Raw genomic sequence first — 21,539 nt, forward strand, 5'->3', positions numbered from 1 at the left:
TCCTTTGCTATGCGCTCGGCACTTTGAAGTGAAAGTTGCGGGTCCTTCGGATGAGACCTTCAGCGGGGGGTGGGGTGGGGGGTCTCAAATGCTATGACTATAACAATCATTGGGTTTGTGTAAAACAGCAGTGCCATTATTTGTATAAATGTTTGAGCAGTAGCGGCCCTCATCCATCAGTTATGTGTATATGCCCGTTTTCTAAAAATCAATATGCTTCTAGAGATTTTTCAGGTCAAAGATACCCATTACAAATACAGGAGCCAGGTACCTGCATCAAGACCAACCCAACAGCCCAGAGCACGATTCCCCAGTGTACCACAATCTACAGGGCCTAGGTTTTTCTCAATTAAGGTGGAAGTTCTTGCAACTTATTTACAAAACTCTGATTATGATAGGAAGAGTTCAGAAATTTTGCTAAAGGGGTTTTCTGAAAGTTTCAAACTAAATTACAATGGTCCAATGGTAGCTACTAATTGTTCTAATTTAAAGTCAGCTAGAGATAATGAGCTTGAAATTCTGGAGAAAGTGTTTAAAGAAATTTATCCTGGAAGAGTTGCTGGCCCGTTCCGATTAAGACCCCTTCCTAATTGTAGGCTTTTACCTGTAGGTTTAGTACCTAAAAAGGATGGCTCATTTAGGTTGATTCTTCATTTATCTTATCCTGAAAATTCAAGTGTTAATTCATTTATTGATTCATCTTTCTGCTCAGTTAATTACTCCTCATTAGATGATGCTGTTAGATTACTAAGTCTGTTGGGTAAGGGAGCCTTGATGGATAAAATGGACCTCAAGTCTGCATTTAACCCGTCGGATTTTGAGCTTGTAGGTTTTAAAATAAATGATAAGTTTTTCTTTGACAAATATCTGCCTATGGGATGTTCAGTGTCTTGTAGTCTTTTTGAGGAATTTTCATCATGTTTGGAGTGGATATTGAAGCAACAGTCTGGACAGGAATCTGCGGTGCATTACTTAGATGACTTTTTGTTTCCAGGTAGAGCAGGTAGTAATACTTGTGATGAACTTATGTCATTGTTTGTGGGACTTTGCAAGCAGTTAGGTGTCCCCTTAGCCGATGATAAAACAGTGTGACCTTCAACTTTTCTAACCTTTTTGGGTTTTGAGTTAGATTCGGTTGAAATGATGATAAGAATCCCAGTTGATAAGTTAAGTAGCTTAAAGGATTTGATCAACAGTTTTATGGCAAGAAAGAAGGCTACTCTAAAGGAATTTCAGGCTCTTGCAGGTTTGATGAACTTTTGATTGCGTGTCATACCGTCAGGTCGGGCATTCACTAGGCGTATTTATGATGTCATGCAAGGGGTTCCTAAACCACATCACTTTATCAGGGTTTCTGTGGCAGTTAAAGAGGTCTTGAATGTTTGGCTTTCATTTTTAGATTTGTTCAATGGCTGCTGTTACTTTCCACAAATTGACTGGGTAGACGATGATCAACTCCAATTATTTACTGACAGTGCAGGGAATTCGGAATTAGGTTATGGTGCTTTCTTTAGGAATCATTGGTTGTTTTTCAAGTGGACAAGTGAATTGGCTGGTACTGAAATAATCAGGGACATCACATTTCTTGAACTTGTTCCAATAGTCTTGGCAATTCATGCTTGGGGAAGTCAATTATTCAGCAAAAAATAGTCTTCCAGATGGACAATGAGGCCTTAGTAACAATTTTGAACAAAAAATCTTCAAAGTTTAAGCGTGTTATGTGCGTAATTCGCTCCTTTGGTACTTCATTCCATGTTAAACAATATCCAGTTCAAGGCATGTCATATTTTAGGTGTTCATAATGCAGTTGCTGATGCTTTATCTCGTTGTCTGTTTCAGTGCTTTCGGTCACTTGCGCCTCAGGCGGACTTGGAGCCAACATCAATTCCAGATTCCTTTCCAACCGTTATATCCAGACTGATTTTGACAGATTAGTTCAGAGTTCAATTTCACCAAATACAAGACTTGCTTATCAAACAGGTTTAGCAGAATTTGATTGTTTCAGGTTATCTTGTGGGTTACATCCGTTTTGGCCTCCTGATGAAAAACAGATAATAGAATTTGTAGCAAGTTGTTCATTAAAGGGACTGTCATCTGTATCTGTAAGGACCTATCTGTCAGGTATAAGCTTTAAATGTAAACTTGTTGGTACCCCAAACTTTGTTATCAAAAAGATGGTGGCAGGTATGTCAAGATTGCAAAGTCCAGTGGATGCTAGATTGCCCATTACACCAGAATTGTTGGGAGAGATATTGACTTACTCCCAATTGTTTGTAAATCATCCTATGAAACGTCATTGTTTTCAGAAGTTTTTTTATGCTCATTTTTGGCCTATTTAGGGTTGGTGAGTTGGTGTTAGATAATAAGAAAAGCAGTAGTTCTCATGCCTTGGATGCGGCAAGCATCCAATTCTCTCAGGACAATTCAGATGTAAAAAATTATTTGTCTCATTCTAAAACTGACAAGTTTGGAAAGGGGGTTGTTTTGGTTCTACCTGCAGTTGAGCGAAAGATCTGTCCAGTCAAGCTGCTGAAACAATATTCAGTTCAACGTCCCGTAACTAAAGCCCTTTTTTCTGTCATTTTGACAGGTCACCATTAACGCGTTATCAATTTAATGCCATTTTGAAGAATTCATTGTCATGCCTTGGGGTAGACAATAGTAAGTACAAGTCGCATTCTTTTAGGATAGGTGGAGCCACAACAGCTTCAATTAATGGCATGTCAGATGATCAAATTCAAGAATTAGCATGTTGGGGTTCAAAAGCATATATAAGAGATATATAAGAATACCAACCTCAAATTTGATTGATAGTTAAAGACTCAATTGGTTGTGATACTGTTGGCACCTCAAGCAGAATAGCTTGATAGGTTTTCTCATACCAGTCTGCAAAATTTTATTTTTTGGTATATTCATTTTTGTTTACATATATTTCAGAAGGTGTAAGAATATGGATTATTGGATCATTTATAATATGGCTTGCTTTTGGTCATGCTAGACAAAATGGGGGGTCCAATCTTGGGTTATCCACATTGAAGGCAAATATCTGGTGGCAGGGAAAAGGCGGCATGAGATGGCGACATCTCCCCAAAATCAAATTAATGCTAAGGTATGAAGATCCTCCACAATTCCTGGTTCTACATTGCGGTGGCAATGACATTGGTCAAATTCCATCATGTGATTTGCCTCATAGCATAAATAATTCTTTAGATTCACTTTTGGTACTGTTACCAAACACGAAAATTATTTGGTCTCAGATATTACCTAGATTGAATTGGCGTGATGCTAGTGACAACCATGCTCTTAATAAAGCAAGGGTTCGAGTTAATAGCTATGTTGCAAAGAAACTTCTGGCACATCAAGGGGGATATATTCGGTACCCAGAGTTCACTTCAGTTGATCATACTTTATTTAAAGAGGATGGAGTGCACTTGTCAGAGCAAGGCAATCAGATCTTTGTTGAAACTGAGAAAAGCTTTGCACAATTTTATAATGTCAGGGGTGAGAGTTTTTTCTGCTTAAAAATGGCCATGGCACTCTATTTCGCTGACTAAATAATGTAAATTACACTTAAATGGATGCTGCTGTAGTTTATGTGATTGTTTTATGCTCATTTGTTTTAGTATTTTATGTTTAATTTATGTGCTTTTGCCTATTTTTTTTTTTTTTTTGGGGGGGGGTTATTTTAATCATAAGCGTTCAGCTACCGCCATTATGGCAGTGGACACATAGTGAGCATCTGTTCCCAGGGCTCGCTACAACTTTACATAATTATTTTCAATATGTGTGAAATTTCAATTTGCTTATTTTTGTAAGACTGGATGAATCATTTGCAATGTAGTATTTACCAGTACAGTGTATGTTGTTTAACAGCTTCATTTGTATATTTGCCTATTTCATATTCATTTCTATATTTGCCTATTTCTTGTGTATTTTCATTTACATGTATTTGCCATTTGCCATTTAGGTTGCCAAAATCGCCCAATGTACTTGGGTCGGTAACTTTGGTTACGATTGTAACCAGTAAATAATTGTAATTGTTGATAACTGAAAATTGTAGTACTGCCATGGCCATTATTCGCCATTAAACATCAACAATTTAGATCTGTGTGGTTTTCTCTAATAACAAGTTCTTGCTCAATCTCGCATGATATTGTTTAAACACATATGTTATTATATGTGATTAAAATATGTTATTATATGTGATTATAAAGGATTCTACATCATATAGAAATGAAGCAAATAAAAATGTAATAGGTTTCCTCTTGTCGCACCCCTATTTCGCATGGAAAGTATTCAGTAACCATATCATTAACAGCTATTCTCGATTTACTTTCAGAGTACATTTTCACATCAAAACCATTTTCCAGAAATACCATTTTGAATAAATTTTGCCATAGTCCTACACTCTATACATTGTCAAATGCAGCTTTAAAATCTATTAACACACAATTTCTTTTTCAGCAAAATAGATGATTCGATTAATGATTGTAAGGCAAAAATATTATCTATTTTAGAATTATTGATCTGCAACCCCTTGACTTTCGTTCAATATATCATATTGATCAGCATAATTATTAAATCGTTAATTAGCTAAGATAAATGTAAATAATTTACCCATGCAGCTTAGTTAAGTAATGGATATATAATTTTTTGGGGCTTTGTCGCTCCCCTTACTTTTATAAACAGGCAAAATATTACAAAGAATCCAAGCTTCAAGTAAAACTGCTGATTTGAGAACAATATTAAATAACATACATATATGTGACAAAAGACTAGCAGAAGATATTATTCTTCAGGAGAAGAAAAAAAACTTCAACTTAACATTTAGATATATCGACAACTTTGAAATGAAAGATATCACAGACTCTGACACATCTGTCTCATATCTGGATATTTTAATAGAAAAAGACTTTAATGGTATCCTAACAACAAAGCTTTATGATAAACGTGATGACTTCAATTTTTCAATCGTCAACTTCCCTTACTTATGTAGCAAGATACCCTTATCACCTGCACATAGGGTTTTTGTTTCCCATTTGATTCGATACGCAAGCGCATGCTCTACGTATGAACAATTTCTAAAACGAGGCCAACTATTGACAAACAAGTTGATGAAACAAGGATATTAACAGTCTTTGAAGTCATCATTTCGCAAATTTTATGGTCGATACAATGACCTTGTCAGCAAATACGATTTATCACTACATCAAATGCGGACGTTTTTCATACTAATTGTTAGGCCATTATTGACACAATGACGGATTTTTCCATTTTTCCCGATCACGACAAGGAGTATTCGGCGGGTGTGACCTGTCGGCAGGGGATGCTCACTCCTTCATGGCACCTTATCCCATCTCATGAATTTTACGAATGATTTGGAAATATCTCATTTTTGTTGATCAGTCTTTTATTTATTATTTTCTAAAAAGTTTTTGGATCACTGCTTCTCATTAAATTTAAAAAAAAAAACATTTTCATGACTAAGTTCTTATAATATTCTATAATATTTTTTATATTTTCGTTCATTGACACGTACTTCTTTAAAGATACTTAAACCATATTTTCTAAACATTCGTTCTGATTTCCGAAATTTTTTAGAGCTATTTTAATTTCTTGTTAAATATTTTTTGGACTGTTTACTGTGATTTTGGTGAGTTCTCAAAACTCCAAAATTTTGCGTGGCGAGTTTATCAATAGGTCAGCATTAGTATAGACCTCAGCTTCCTTGTTTTTATCTAAATTATTGATTACAATAAACTTAAGTTATTTTTTTTTATTTTATCTAGATCGTTCGGAATTGTATTACGTGTTGACTTTCAAAGTTTTTTCAATATTAGATAATAATTTTTTTTAACACATCGTCAAAAGAATAACATGCTTCTTTTATGTTTGCTAAATCCGACTGCAATTTTCTGCATAATTTCGTATGTGAACATTTTAAGATGTTTTACCTGTCGAAAAGGCAAAGTAATATCCATTACATGTTTGTCTAATGATAAAAACAGACATGAGGTTTATCGGGAAAATATAAATATTAAAAAGTTAACAAAAGGAAGCATAACAAACAGCATAAAATGTCAGAAGCTATCTACAAAAAGTCTTATTTTGATGTTGCTTTTACAGTATCGTAATTATCTGCCTATATAAGCATGTTAAAAGCAAAAACCAATAAACAGTTATGTTTACTTACATTCATTATTGAAGGCACAGCAGCCGAACAGTTAAGAGACAATCCCCTAAAGAAGAAAATTCTCTTTTTGAAATCGTTAGAATTTTTTTTTTAAAAAGTAGTATTCACCTTGTGATCCCTTTTTCATGTATGCAGCATCGTTTTCTATGTGTCAGCCATAAAAATAATAAAAAGCAAAGAAATCCCGGAAAAAAATTAGCAAGCAAAAAATATTCATTCAAATAATGAACAAAAAACAAATTTCGGATTAAAAAGAGGACAGTTCTCTGGCTTCCTTTTTATTCCACAGGCCTGAATTTTTTGTGCACATTTAATTGCTTGTCAATCATTTTCTGGTTTTCTCCTATTAATAATTCCTATACCTGATTTTTAAAGAAAATTAAATGAACTTGTCTAGTCAGTAATGTGTTTTAAAACTGTCTGATCACGTTGAAAGACTTTAATTTTTTTTTTTTTTTTAAAGCAAAGAGCATTTCATGCACACTGTTCGCATTCGCGGGAAAAAATCAGTAGATAATGCAGGTAATTTTATGGAACAAAATATTAAATGCTTTAATAGGTCATTTAAAAGCTTACTTTAATTTAATCCTTCTCTGATTTCCATAAAAGATTAAAAGATATACTCTTAGAGTAGTTCAAAAATGATTGCATGTGCAGTAGACTTAGAAATACAGGAAACTGTATGTCATTTCAGGTTAAAAAATTTCAGACCTACTTTACCAAACAATGGTGGTTGTATGCCACAATAAAGAACAAAGAAATACATATCGATAATTGGCCGCCTTCTTTCTTTCCGTTGTTTCCATGCTACAGTTACTAACAGTTTATTTTGTGGTGAAAATAGGAAAGGAAAGCATGGTTTACGACTTTACTCGTGTCACTTTCCTTTTACTATTTTCTTCATGTGACAATAATTTACAATGAAATGAATACTTACTTCCTTTTGCAGAAAATTTATACCAATAAACAAGAGTCTTGACTCTCCAAAAGAGAGGAATAACTGAATATATGTCCTTCGCAATGTTTAAATAGACATACATTTGTGTATTTGAATAGAAATTTTCAAAGTTACCGAGGGTGTTGGGTTACCAGTGTACAGTATATTCATTATGTTGCGTATCTGCATTTATATCTTGCTGTCAAAACTTTAATGTCGGTTTGGTGTATATATAAAACTTACATACTACAGACAATAAAAATAAAGGGACATGGACACAGAATTTAAAATAAATCATTGTTTTATTAATTTGATGAAATATATGGAGATAACGAACAGTATTTAAGCTCAAAAGTCCATTAAACAATACAAAATAGGAGCAGAGCAAACACGGACTTCTTAAACATCAGAGGTGGGATCAAGTGCCATGTAGGAGTGAGCATCCCCCGACCGGTCACACCCGCCGTGTACTCCTTGTCATGATAGTGTGTAAATAATGGCCTAACAATAAGTGTGAAAAACGTCGGTCAGCATTTGACTCAATGATAATTTTTTCCTCGTTTTAGAAATTCTCAGTTGATTCGATACGCAAGAGCATGCTCTACGTATGTACAATTTCTAAAACGAGGAAAATTATTGACAAACAAGTTGATGAAACAAGAATATCAGCAGTCTCGTTTAAAGTCATCATTTCTTAAGTTCTATGGTCGATATAATGATCAGCAAATACAATTTATCATTGAGTCAAATGCTGACTGACGTTTTTCATACTAATTGTTAGGCCATTATTTACACACTGAATTGTCGACGGATTTTCCCGTTATTTCCTGATCATGACAAGGAGCACACGGCGGGTGTGACCGGTCGGGGGATGCTCACTCCTCCATGAGACCTGATCCCACCTCTGATGTTTTGGAGGTCTGTGTTTGCTCTGCTCCTATTTTTGTATTGTTTAATGGACTTTTGAGCTTGAATACTGTTCGTTATCTCCATGTATTTCATTTTTGATGTAATTTTAATACATTTTCTTTCTCATATACAGAGAAATACTTAAATAGAAAAATGCTAGAAGGACTTTATTACGTTAAATGAAGCCGAGATATATTTTCACACTGTGAAAAGAAAAGCATCAAAAATACAGGTGTGTGTTTCTGCAATTATTTTACGGCAATGAACTGTTAAATCTATTCTTTCATATTTTAACGCTCAGAAAACCAAAAAGCATTGAATATCCATTGAATATCCTTTTTTATACAAGAAAATATGCCTTTAAAAATCATCAAAACTTTATTAGAATTAATATAATAATGTAAAAGGTGAAGATTACGAACAGTGATTAATCTCATAAATCCAGTAAACAAAACGAATTGTAAACAGGACAAACACACAGACCCCCTTAAAACACCAGAAATGGGATCAGGTGCCTAGGAGGAGTAAGCATCCCATGTTGACCGGTCACATCTGCCGTTAGCCCTATGTATTAAATTGATCAGATATACGGATATACCGTAGTCAAATTTCAAATAAAAGCAACGACTTAAGAAATGGTATGAATCATGTCAAGCAAGTACGATCCAACGATAGATTGTATTTTCAGACAAGGTCATTATAATTTTAAAAAAATTTCAAAAAATTGACTTTATACGGTGTTGTTGAAATCTTCGTAACATTATCTTATTTGTTTAGTAGCCTGCCTCGCTTTAAAAATTGAGCATACTCAGTCCATATTCTTGCCTATGGAATCATTTGGGAGACATAAACACCATATTCAGGTGATTTTGGAACATAAAGAAGAGAAGTTGACGATGGAAAACCTGAAGTCATCCCTTTTGTCATACTGTTCATTATTAGTTGGCCTTTTTCATCTATAATAAATAAAACATCCAAAACTGAAACAGATGTGGCAAACTTTGTAGTGTCAGTTTATTTCAGTTCAGTGAGATATATTAAGTCGACATATAAATGAAAGTAACTATTGTTAATTGATAAAACGTCGTCGATATATCTTTAATGTCTAGATGATGGCCAAAGCAAGAGTTTTTTTTCTCATGTAGACGGTTATGAATAAATTCTGTTTCATAGGAATATAAAATAGGTCGACTAATAAAGGAGCAAAATTAATGCCCATCGAAATTCCACCAGATTTTTGGAAGTTTTTTTCTCCAAAAGAATAAAAGATATTGTCAATGATAAAGTCCAGCACTTTTTAATTTCAACTTCTGAGTACCTGTATAGAATCAGAATGATTTTAGCTAAGAAATTTTGTAGATGACTAATCGCTAGAAATGTGCAAGTCCCATTTTATCAAGGAGGCAGAGCAGTTGTCTATGATGTCAGATAGCCTGCTCTTTAATTTATAAAGCTTGCATAAGCGTAGAAAAGTCATAAGTTTTGATGCTATTGATGCAGTTTTGCAATTTTAAATTTTCCAAAAGTTGTTTGAAGTTTTCTTTAAGAATCCACAATTGATTTACACCACTTTATGAATATATTGCAGCACAATACGTGTAAAGTTTCTCCTTCACAGCACTTAATATTTTGGTGAGTCTTTCACAGCATTTTATATTTTGGTGAGGAGTAAGGATAAAGGCTTGGTTGAACACATTTACTAGATCGACCCTCGATGTATCTTTGTTTGTAAGGATTTTTATAAAGTATTGGAATTCAACATAAGCACAGTAAATCAAATTCACTTTCATTGATTGGAATGTTAAAAATATTTAAAACTGAAAGATGCTTTTGAAGAATTTCAGCTTTTAAAACGGAATCGTAAGTATAGGTTTGATTATATGTTGGATTATATGGACATATAAACTATAACTTATTTAAGACTTGATAATAATTACAATGATTTTCATGGAAAGACAGTTGATACTATTTGTGTGCTTTATATCAGTATTTTTAATTTCAGAAACATGATACTATCCTGACATACCAAGAAACCCTCTTTATTGAATATCCTTACTAAGATGGAAGTTTTCACTTAATCACTCTTCGTATCTTCACTTAAAATAGTGATGGCGATTTATCAATAGTCGTAATCTAGATTGTACCTGTAAATTGTAGATTGTATAAAATAAAGATTAGCACGAATTTTTTAAATAACCTCAGGAAGAATATTCAAGTCCAATATTATTCGTTAGGCTTAATCATAAATGTACACAAAATTCTTCAAACCAAACTGATTACCCGTTGTGTTTTGAAGAAACAATCAGAGTTTCATGGCTGATTGGCGGGGCTCTATTGATAATATAGTGAAAATGCATTTATTCTTTGAAAATCTTCTAAGCAGGGTAATACGCAAACATGGTGCATGGTTATGATAAGCAAGGGTGCTTTTTCCAAAACTGAAATTCACGGCCGCTTGGTCAGAGGTTCTGGTTTGGGGTGGGATCTATTGAAAATATGCATAAATTCTTTACAATCTTCTGTGTCTCTTTGTGTTTAGCAAACAAAGAGTGCATGGTATGATGAACAAGGATGTCTATTCCAAATATTGTGAAATGTATAATACAAAAAGGACTTAGTTTTTAATGATCAGGTAAATAATAGATAGATACTAATGAGACAAAAATACCTTATTTTTTGTACATTATATATTCTTCAAAGACCAAGGAAGGCCAATGTGTATTGGATTAAAAAGTGTTTACTCCATGTTCTCAATGATAGGTACAAATGGGAGTGTATTACTATGAGCAGGTAAACAGAACTATTCATGATTTATCATGTTTATTACTGAGTATTAAACTATTTTGTTGATCCCTGACCATCCTATTTCTCTTGCTTTGCGATAGCATATCTTCATCTCTCAGTTTACTTAGTTTTATTATAGACTTCTATTGATCCTTTCCAGTCTTGTTGTTCAGATGACCGGTAGGGTCGCTGGGTCTCTTGTTTATCCTAAAACATACTTGATCGATATTTCATTTGAAATGCATAATTGGTACTTTTTTCATAATTCCTAAAAATATATTTGAGATAAATAATTTTTCCCTATATAATGTGAATAACTATATTGATGAGCTTTAAAGAAATAACATGTGTAAATTCACATTTCTTCGTGAATTCAGTGACATTTTTTAACATTTTCAATTACTTAACTGCTGATCTTCAAACTTGAGGAACGGATAGCTTTTTTAAAAAAGTTAGGCAACATATTTTATTTCAGAATCAATATAAATATGTTCTAATACGTAAGGAATTGAATGCAACAATAACAGGTGTAATTCACAGTTACAAACAGAAGATAATATTTTAAAAAATCAAATAACACAAAACAAGAAGTCGAGGTATTCAATAAAATAAATACATATAGAATGTAACTTACTGGTCTGAGAACATTAAGATAGATAAAGAGAGAGAGCTGCAGTTCCATGCATTCAAAAAGTACATTTGTGACGATCCACCTTTTTCTATATCGATATATTTGTGCCAAGATACGTTACGTATTACGAGTTTTAATACTTCTTATAAAAAAGATATTTTAACTAGCTCTCATTGGCCTGAAATTGAGACAATCGAAATATTTGTTTAACTGTCATTGTGACTGACACGGCAATGCAATGCCTAAAGGCTTAGTGTGTGAATTATAAACATTCATAAGTTACACAATGTTGTTTTCGTTTTTTGGTTCCTTAAGCCTAATAATTATAAAAATATTCTAATCCAATTTATGTTCCGTATCGGCTAGAAGAAAAAACGATAGGATGTCAAATTGTCATGCCCTCCAAACTAACTAACTAACTAACTAACTAACTAACTATATATATATATATATATATATATATATATATATATATATATATATATATATATATATATATATATATATATATATATAAAGGTTTAAAACCAAATACATTACTTAGTATGTGGTCAAAGTATACAGGTATACATGAGAAGCACAGGGTAAGTAACATTTTAAGGGAATTTAAAACATTGATAAATCATTATAGAATCAATTTATTTACGTTTTTGTGAATGCATGAAATTGTATCTCAGTGGTCATCTGTCCCAAATTTCAGACCAGTGAGCTAAAGACCTATATGGTTGATCTTTATGAAAGACGTCTAGTCACATCGATTTTGCAGGTCAATGGGTCTACTAGAGTACACGTGACTGCAAGATCAACAACAGATAGAGGGGTTGTATTCATGCAGTACATGATATGTGGCTCCCTAAAACACTTAAATTCATTTAGCAGCTTCCTCAACGAGGCAATGCTCTCTAGGCTCAGCACCTTCCGTTGAAATGCCTCGTAAAACAAGAAGATTTCCTCGATAGCTTTGGCGATGTCAACATTCGTTCGGGTAGCTATGACGTAATTCATCCGGGTCCCGATTTTATAGACCTGCGCACTCCACTGTGGAATTCTTTCACTTGTTTTCTGGTAGATATATCTGATATACGATAAATCTGTGGACGGAATAACCCGATCGTCCTCCACCGCTATTGAGAATAATGGAGTGTAAGTCTGTAGAATAGCTCTGTTACCTATGTGAAAGCAACATTATTTTACCAAACTTTGTAATCTTAAATACTAAATGAAAATATACAGGCATATACAATGTATTGAGATGTTTAGCATGAAAGAAATCATCAATATTTTAATATCACTTTTCTCAAATCTTAAAAATACGGCATAAAACACGTAAACAGATTTGCTAGGTATAGTACCTTACATTTTGCAGCTGTTACACGTGTACGTCATAGGCATGCTCTCAGAACAATCTGATTAACATACCGGAAGGAAGTGATATTTATGTACGAATCTTTTTAATTCAATGGCCATGAAGAATAAAAACTTTGCAATAACCCTGAATACTATGCAAAGCAATGCCAGTAGAATGTTTTAGAGGCAAGAGTAGATGCAGAGCAATAGAAAAAAACCGTAAGACATAACAACAAAGATCATCTGGTTATATGAGACGCAGCATGAGCTCTTGTTCCAAAACTAAGTTTAAAGTATTAGTCTGGCAATTTACACAATAACAAGTGGTCACCTCAACTTTTTGGAAAGGAAAATTCCCGTTATCATCAACCAAACAAAAAAGTTAGGAAGCGGAATGTTTGCGCTGCTGTCATCTGTTTGATCGACAGAACCGACAATAAAAGAATGATGATGAAAATATTAGAATGTTATTCACTCTTTCCCTCTTTACCTCTCTCTCTCCTCTCTCTCTCTCCTCTCTCTCTCTCTCTCTCTCTCTCAGAAAAAATACAAAATAGATAAAAGAATATAATTAAAATAAATTATTATTTTTAAAAAATGATTACTTGTTGAATGTACTTGTGTTTATTTATGATAGATGGTTTTGTATATGATACATGAGAAACAAGAATCTTATATATTTTTTCATCTGATCGTAAGTTTATGTCTAATCAAAATTTGAAATTTAATTGAAATTTATATATGTTAACTGCAAACATTACAAGCATGCTTATATTCATGCTTGAAAATTTCTTACCATAACCTGAAATAATGAAAATATATAGAGTTTTGTAACTGTTACAGTCTTTGCTCACAAAGAATTTTGCTGCAGTCAGCTTATAGTGTAAAGGTTAAACATCCCTCTTTTCACTCATATAAAATTTTGCCTTAATGATAATGATATTTCAAAAGAAATCTAAATTATCACTGAAATGCAAACAATTGCAGCAAACTTTGAGGTGAAAAAATTGATAGAAATTGCCTTTTTATGGAATGATAGTAATTAATTCCAGTGAAGTTTATATCTTATCAGAGAAACAAGGAATCTTTCTCAGAGAAAAGTACTCACATTTTCCTCGAAGTTCCATTTCGATGGGATAGTGATCACTTACAGCCAGAGCCTGTTTATAGGGTAAATTCATGTATGTTAAACAAATTAATAACTGAAGGATTATGTAGTGGAATAATTATCCAATCGGAACACGAAACACCAAAAAGAAGCAAAAAAGTCAAATTGATATACATGTACTAACCACTTCCTTTGTCAGCAGATGTTCACTTTCGTAATGGAAAACCTGGACACTATCTGGTATTATATCTGGCCATGTATTTTCTTTAATGATGAACCTGTAAGAAAATGTTTAATTAAAGTTTCAACAACCTCCAAAATGCTATATTTTTAACTTTATTTGAAGAGAATACAGCAATGACAAACTGTGGTTGTATGGTAGCCCACTATGCATATTTTACATTTAAAGACAGTAAGAACATAAAGCGAGGAAGTGGATCTTAACAAGATCTATTTAAAACAGTTGCGATTAACTCAGGAAAAGGATTGTAAAGGACATCAAATGGGGACAAAATTTTCGCCTATTATAGACTTATCAAATGAGGACGACAATCTTGCACAATATCAGGATGGATATCAACTAAGGACACAATTGAGGACAAAAATCCTGTCTGTCATACGGATGTTAATTGACACATGTATTTATTTTTTCAATGTTATGTAATTAATATTTACTTGTAACATGTATGACTTTACCTGTATTGTGGTGAGGACTGAAATCCAGTTATGTTTAATCATAATAAAATAAAGTTTAAATTAAATCAATTGAGGACTACAATCTTACCGGACATATGGATATCATCTGAGGACGACAGTTTTAGTCATTAGGATATCAAATGAGGACGAAGATATTGCCTATTATAGACTTACCAACTGGGGACGACAATCTTGTCCAACATTAGGATATCAACTGAGGAGGACAATCTTGCTACACATAAGGATAATCAAAAAAGGACGACATGCAATATTGCTGAACATTAAAAATATCAACTGAGAATACTGAGAATGACAATCTAGTTGGTCATGAGGACATCAACTGAGGACCACTGTTTTGGCGGTCAGAGGGATATCGAATGAATAAATAAAAGACAAGAATCATACCGATCATAAGCACAGTTGGTGCCGCTAACCGTTGTATCTTGATAATCATCTATCAGCCATTTATATGAAGTGTCATTGCGAATGGAGAGTTCTTTCATTTTGGTTCGGCTTAAATAGGAGCAATCTGCATTCAGGTCTCCAGCGATCAGAATGTGCTACAATCATGCACCATTTTGAAAGACGCAGATACATGTAATTCAATAAACAATTTCTGATTTGAATAATGGAATGACTTTTAAGAACAAAATAAAATAATTTTATAAATTTTGTAACCTTTTTAATTTGTTTGAGATTTATTTACAGATAAAGCTACTCACGGGGGTTTTAAATCTCCGTTCCACTTCGGCATATACAACACTTAGAGCATTGATTTCAATGAAGGCATCTTCGGGACTCGTATGTAGCCCAATTATTCCAAATTCGTGCATAGTATCTAAAACAGGCTTGTGTAGATAGAGAACCTGCTCTAACATTACAGATTAAACGGAAATTATTTCCTTAAAATGTATATACATGTATATATATTTTTTTAATTTGAAGAGTATTGTATTCTTTCTTTTTTTGTATCTAACACTTTCAAAACCTGTGGCACGGTTCATATTCAAATAGTCAATGAATTCTATACAAGTCGAGGTTATAGAGGTCGTGGGTTTCTGAATTCTTTTTTAAAATACTAGAAATAAAGATATTTATCAATATAGCTGTTGCCAAACTTCAACGTTTCAACTCTATAATGTACATACCTAATACATCGGAGTGAAATTTGGCGGCATAAGGAGGCCGTTGGAATAAATCTAAAGGGTCTTCGTATTGGTAGACTTCCACTGTATTCACGTACTTCTTCCTGAAAGAATATAAGTTCGTAAAGCCATAATATTTGTGGTATACTCATATTTTAAAAAATAATTTAAATGATAACTATTATCTAAAAAGGTTAAATTAAAAAAATAAAAACTGTAATACTTTAATTATTCAATATAATGTATATTCATTACCAATAAAAATCTGCATGAAGTCAAGCTACTCTCAGGACTTAGAGGGCGAATCTTGTAATATAAAATGGAGTGGGAGGCAAATAGAGAAAAGAGGGGGGGGGGGGAAGGGAGAGAAGATGGGTGGGTAGAAAGGACGATAAGGAGGAAGACGAAATGGGTGAGGAGAGGTGGGACGAGGAAAGAAAGAAGACGTTGTTGAAGGATGATGATCATCTTACAAGCCGACATAATGTACTAAAATTTTGAAAGTATTATTTAATTGCTCTACGGTATGACTTCAATTTGTCTCCAAACTTTTATTTTAAGAAAATTGATATAGATCAACTATTTCAAGAATATTTCAAAACCCAAGGACCACAATTCTGTTCAAAAAGAAACATTAATGTGAACTGGTCATCATCATATTAAAGCACAACAAACCAAGTTCAGGAGAGAAGATATTAAGAAAATACTGTTGTTTTCACAAAATAAATACAACTTTCTGAATCTCTTCAGATTTGCCTGAGGTGTATACAGATACAGACGTTTATATATGTCTATGAATCCCTGATTAGACCTAAATAAATAAGAATGTCATGACCACATTGTGACCGCACTTAATTTCAGTAAATAGTCCGGGGTCGTTACGTACCTGTACAGGAACGCATACTGTTCTTTGCTGGTCGATCTACCAAGGCGTGCACTGACGACTAAACTGAACGGCTCATCCGACCTCCTAAAACAGAAAATGGTATTACTTAAGGATGAAACATGCCTTCAAGTGTTGTTCCGCTCCCCTCAAGATTAGAGGAGCTGATCGAAACATATTGTAAGCCAAGATGTTAGAATGATGAGGGATGATTTTCGTTACCCTCCTCCTAAAATAACCCTTTCTCTCGCCATATATATATATATATATATATATATATATATATATATATATATATATATATATATATATTATATATATATATATATTATATATATATATATATATATATATATATATATATATATATATATATATATATATATATATATATATATAACTGATATACACAACTGATCAGTCAGTTGAAGATAACGTACAGAAATGTGAATTAAATTTTTGTCTTTGAAGTGGTGGGTTTCAAATTTTATCGCTATTTGACATTTAATCTTTCCCAATATAAATTATATCCAAAAAAATGAATTACTTCGAAATGTGTCACACTGGTAAAGGGTAACACGCATTTTGCTTATTCTGGTCAGGAAATCATACAATAAATGTCACGGTTGAGATAAAGAAAAAAGAGGCAGCTTTACTTGGTATATTTCTAAAGCATGTTTGATTAATACTTTAATAGTCTGAATTTCGGTAACTATTGTAAGTTCAGTGATAAGATTTTCCTACAGATTGACAAACTTATACAAATGCATGAATATATCTATTTGTTGTTATTGAAACGGAAAAGACTGCCCTTTAAAAAGATAAGGAGGAATTTTGTTCTGGAATGTAAACACATAAACCTGTATATCTTTGACCAAAGTCAACAAATTCCGTATAAAGCTGAAAATTTACAGATAAATGGATAAGTATGACTTACGTTTCGTTGTTTAGCTTCTCCACCAATTTATAGATGTAGGTTTGAGAAGAATCCCTAATCTCTTGAACCAATACGATATCATAGCGTGATAAAATCTTTAAAAACAAAACAATAATTAATGAATCCGTTTGATATGAAACTACGATAATGCATCATGCACTCATTGCGACATTTTATATTGAATTAAGTGATTAAAAAATCCCCAAAAGGCTGCTTTGACATTTAAAGTTCAAAATGTTACTGATAGATTTCTTCCACTGAGCCTTAATTTCATTTTCCAATAAAAGATGCAGATATTGGATCTTACACTTTCATATCTGAACCGTGATTTTAAAAATGTCTATACCTTTACAAGTTCCTGAGCTACCTCGGGCTTTTCAAACTTGGTCTCCCCGAAAATCTGAATGTTGAAAGCTCCGATTCTAATGGGATCTTGATCCTTGAAATTGTCCAGTTCCGATATGTCCCCCTCTACAGTCAGCAGGCCCCAGCAAAACACCACAAAAGTCGCCTTCCACATGTTCCTTGTGACCCTAGAGACTGAATGTGTAATAGTCCACGTATATTTTATCAGTCACAATCGCTGACCCGTTAATACCCCCCGTGTTTACTTTCTTTTGCTTATTCATTCCGTGTATTAAAAAGCAACAAATCACGGTTCAATGATGATTTTAAAAGATCAAAACGTGGAAATCGTGGGTAAATAAATGCATGCATACTTATATTTTAAAATGAAATACATATTGTTAACTTAGATATTGTCAGTAAAGTATATAGTTTAGTGACCCATTTTAAAATTATCAAACTATATAAAGAGAATATTATCATGCAGATTTTCTGAATGCAGCATTAAAAAATATACGTATACATGTATTTGTGAAATAATCCATATCATTAATTCGAAAAGAAAAAACCTTAAATAATCCTTTCTCACTCTTGTTATTATATAGAGTAGTTTAGAAATTGTTATTAAATTGCGCTTTCGGTGTTTTATCGAATTGATGGTATAGATTAGATCACTAAAATGTCATGAAAGGTACAATGTATACATGTAACTATGAAAAAAAGTGAAAATGCCTTGTCATTCTTTGCAATCACAAATTTATTTTATTTTATATTATTTTTGGGTGAATTCAAAACTAATGACCACCAAATTAAATTTTTTTTTTGAAAAAATTCAACTAACCATATATATATATATATATATATATATATATATATATATATATATATATATATATATATATATATATATATATATATATATAGATATTTGTGTTGGTGAGGAAGCTGGAATAACTTTTCATATATCCAATGGATTACGTTCAATTAGGAATGTTCAAGTAAATCTTTTAAAAGGTTAAAATACCAGGATTTTTGAAAACGTTACGCTCAATTTCCAAACATATTACACACAATGGATATGTCTGTTCATTTTAAAATTCAGTTGAAAGTTAAAAGGGGGGGGGTCATGACTTTTTAAAACTTCTTATTTCAATTTAATTTTAGCGATTGGAGAAGATTGTGTTAAACTTGTATAGGCATTCATAAATTTTTGACGTGTGAAATAGATTTTTAAAATGCTCTAACAACAGTGTTTCTGGTATTAGAAAATAATATTGAAAATTCGGATTATTAATACCAAAAATGCCTCATAAAGGAAAAGGGAGATAAATGTTACATATTCTTCGAGACTTACTTTAACCTGTCCTTAGAGGAGATTATTCTGAGTAGAGACAATACTGTAACACGAAATCAATGATGTATTAGTTTTCCAATCACCAAACTACACGTGCATCTTATAAAATGAACAATTGTGTATACATTGAAAGTAGACGTCAAGTATCTATCTATATACAGATAGATATTTGAATAATAATAATGTTTTATACTGTTATATACCATAGTATCATTCAAATATGTATCTATGTATACTAATTATGATTGTTATTTCTAGCATTAATAATACACGATAAATATTTATACATACTGTTATCTCTTCATCCTGTCATGAACCCATGTTGCTGTCCTACCGGATCCCCGAATACATGAAATTCTCTCCATCAAACGGAAGGCGTGTTAATACTTCCTGCTTAATCCCAAATATATCTATCGCAATGCCTCGATGTTATTTATAAACTGACTTTACAACAAAAAAAATATTATGTATTAAGAGCAGATATAAGTGCGTATAGACTTATGATAAATTATAATGTGATCATTTGGATGAATCTGCCGGATAAATGTAAAAATTATTGTCGCGCCAGACGAGTGATTAATTCATACACGGAAGTAAAAAGTTCTTAGATGATCAGTTCTTAGATGATCATTGTAGAGACCATGCAAAACAAAACAAAAGCCTTATTCACACTAAAAAACAACAACAAACATTTAAATTCAACAATGAACTTGTAGTTCAATAACCTGAAAGTTTTTGAAACCGGTCCCTGCAGAAGTTTTGCAAGCAAATATTCACTCACAACGGGCATTCCTAAAAACCGGTCATGGACCACTTTGTTTTAAAACAAAAAGAAAGAAATATAGGTTAAATTCCCTAATTTAACTAGCCATTTTATATCACAATAAATTCATGAAATATGCTTTGTTTGTTTTAATCTAATCTATCGCAAAGTGTAACTGATGTAATTCAAAAGTTGCAAAAGAAAAAAAAAGAGCCCCCCCCCCCCAAAAAAAAGATCTTTGAAAATTGCAATAAAAAAATTGACACAAGAACAGAATTCCGGGCTATTTTAAAAGAAAATCAGCAATAGTCTTTAGATGAATTTTCAAATATAATTTTATTTCAGTCCTAGGAAATTGAATACCTTCTCTGGAACATCTTGAAAATTCCTTGGATAAAAATACAGATCTTCAATTTACTTTAATTGGACTGTCATACCGGGGGTATATAATAAAAAAAGATGTTTGAACTGCAGCGAACAATTGCATAGTATGGGCATATAATCAATCAACATTTCTACGTTGAATTTCTTACCCAAGATCGTAAATTTATATCTCTAATAATTCCTTTTGACAAAAGGTATAGTAAAAAAATGTCTGCTTCAACAGCTGTTACAGCCTTTTTTTTTTTTTTGGAATGAAGTAAAGAGGGATAAAACTGGACGAAATTTTCCAGGACTTTATTAGATACTTTTAAGAGTTAAAAATTAAGAAATAAATTTTTAGAGATTATACTTAAAATGCGGAAAGGTATCCTATTTATAACTCGTCATCTTTTTCACTCATTATTCACGGTTTATTTATGTATAGTTCATTAAAGATTACTATTAATGGACTGTAACATTCAACAGGTGTCACAAAATCAAAATCGCTTAATTAAAACCAGTGGACAGAAATGATAATACACACACAGAGAGAGAGAGAGAGAGAGAAAGAGAGCCTGTGTTTTTGTAAGATCGATGTATTACATATGATTCGAATGATATCTGATATTTTGTTATGTTATTATTTGAACTGTTCCATAGTCATTCCACTGTGATGGATCTTGTGTATCGTTGGATTCAATACTATGTGACATTAATTAATTTCTCTAAAGTCTATTATTTCGAATTCTCTTTCCTGTAGTAAACGTTTCTTACGTCATTTGTTGGTGTTTAAACAGGTATCAACTTCTTCATATTTCAACAGAGGAAGAAGAAAGTCAGTCAACCTTAAACGTCCCTTGCTCTTGCAGGCCCATTGGAAGAATTTCAGTTGGGGACGGGGGGACCATACATTTTCAGTTTGAGGGCGCACAACCAATCAAGAAAAGTCATCAGACACGAGCATAAGGTAGCTACGTTTACTACAGTGTACTATAAATCGGCAAAATTACACCCGTTCATACGGTCATGTCTTGAATCCAATGATACACAAGAATGAATGAATATGGAAAATGAGCTTCGGACAGTTCAATCTTTTTTTAATAAACAACCCAAAGCAAGACACTTTAACGCCAGAAAGACATCG

At 32.7% G+C, this 21,539-nt stretch overlaps 1 protein-coding gene and 1 pseudogene across 1 annotated transcript; one reads left to right on the top strand and one right to left on the bottom strand.

Moving 5' to 3' along the window:
• Positions 1-1,143: 1,143 nt before the first annotated feature.
• Positions 1,144-2,601, top strand: LOC133175644 (uncharacterized; annotated as a pseudogene).
• A 9,388-nt stretch (positions 2,602-11,989) lies between these two features.
• Positions 11,990-19,624, bottom strand: LOC133175971 (deoxyribonuclease-1-like). Its single transcript, XM_061311132.1, has 10 exons — positions 19,561-19,624; positions 17,917-18,110; positions 17,571-17,665; positions 16,637-16,720; positions 15,754-15,854; positions 15,328-15,443; positions 15,011-15,165; positions 14,094-14,187; positions 13,910-13,961; positions 11,990-12,623 (listed from the first exon to the last, which is right to left on the bottom strand). The coding sequence occupies exons 2-10, from the start codon at positions 18,088-18,090 to the stop codon at positions 12,187-12,189; spliced, it is 1,308 nt and encodes a 435-aa protein (XP_061167116.1). The 5' UTR covers positions 18,091-18,110; positions 19,561-19,624; the 3' UTR covers positions 11,990-12,186.
• Between the last annotated feature and the right edge of the window lie 1,915 nt (positions 19,625-21,539).

Source organism: Saccostrea echinata, unplaced genomic scaffold (assembly GCF_033153115.1).
Source record: "Saccostrea echinata isolate AGI-Se365-2 ecotype Australia unplaced genomic scaffold, CSIRO_AGI_Sech_v1 ptg000064l, whole genome shotgun sequence".
NCBI lineage: Eukaryota > Metazoa > Mollusca > Bivalvia > Ostreida > Ostreidae > Saccostrea > Saccostrea echinata.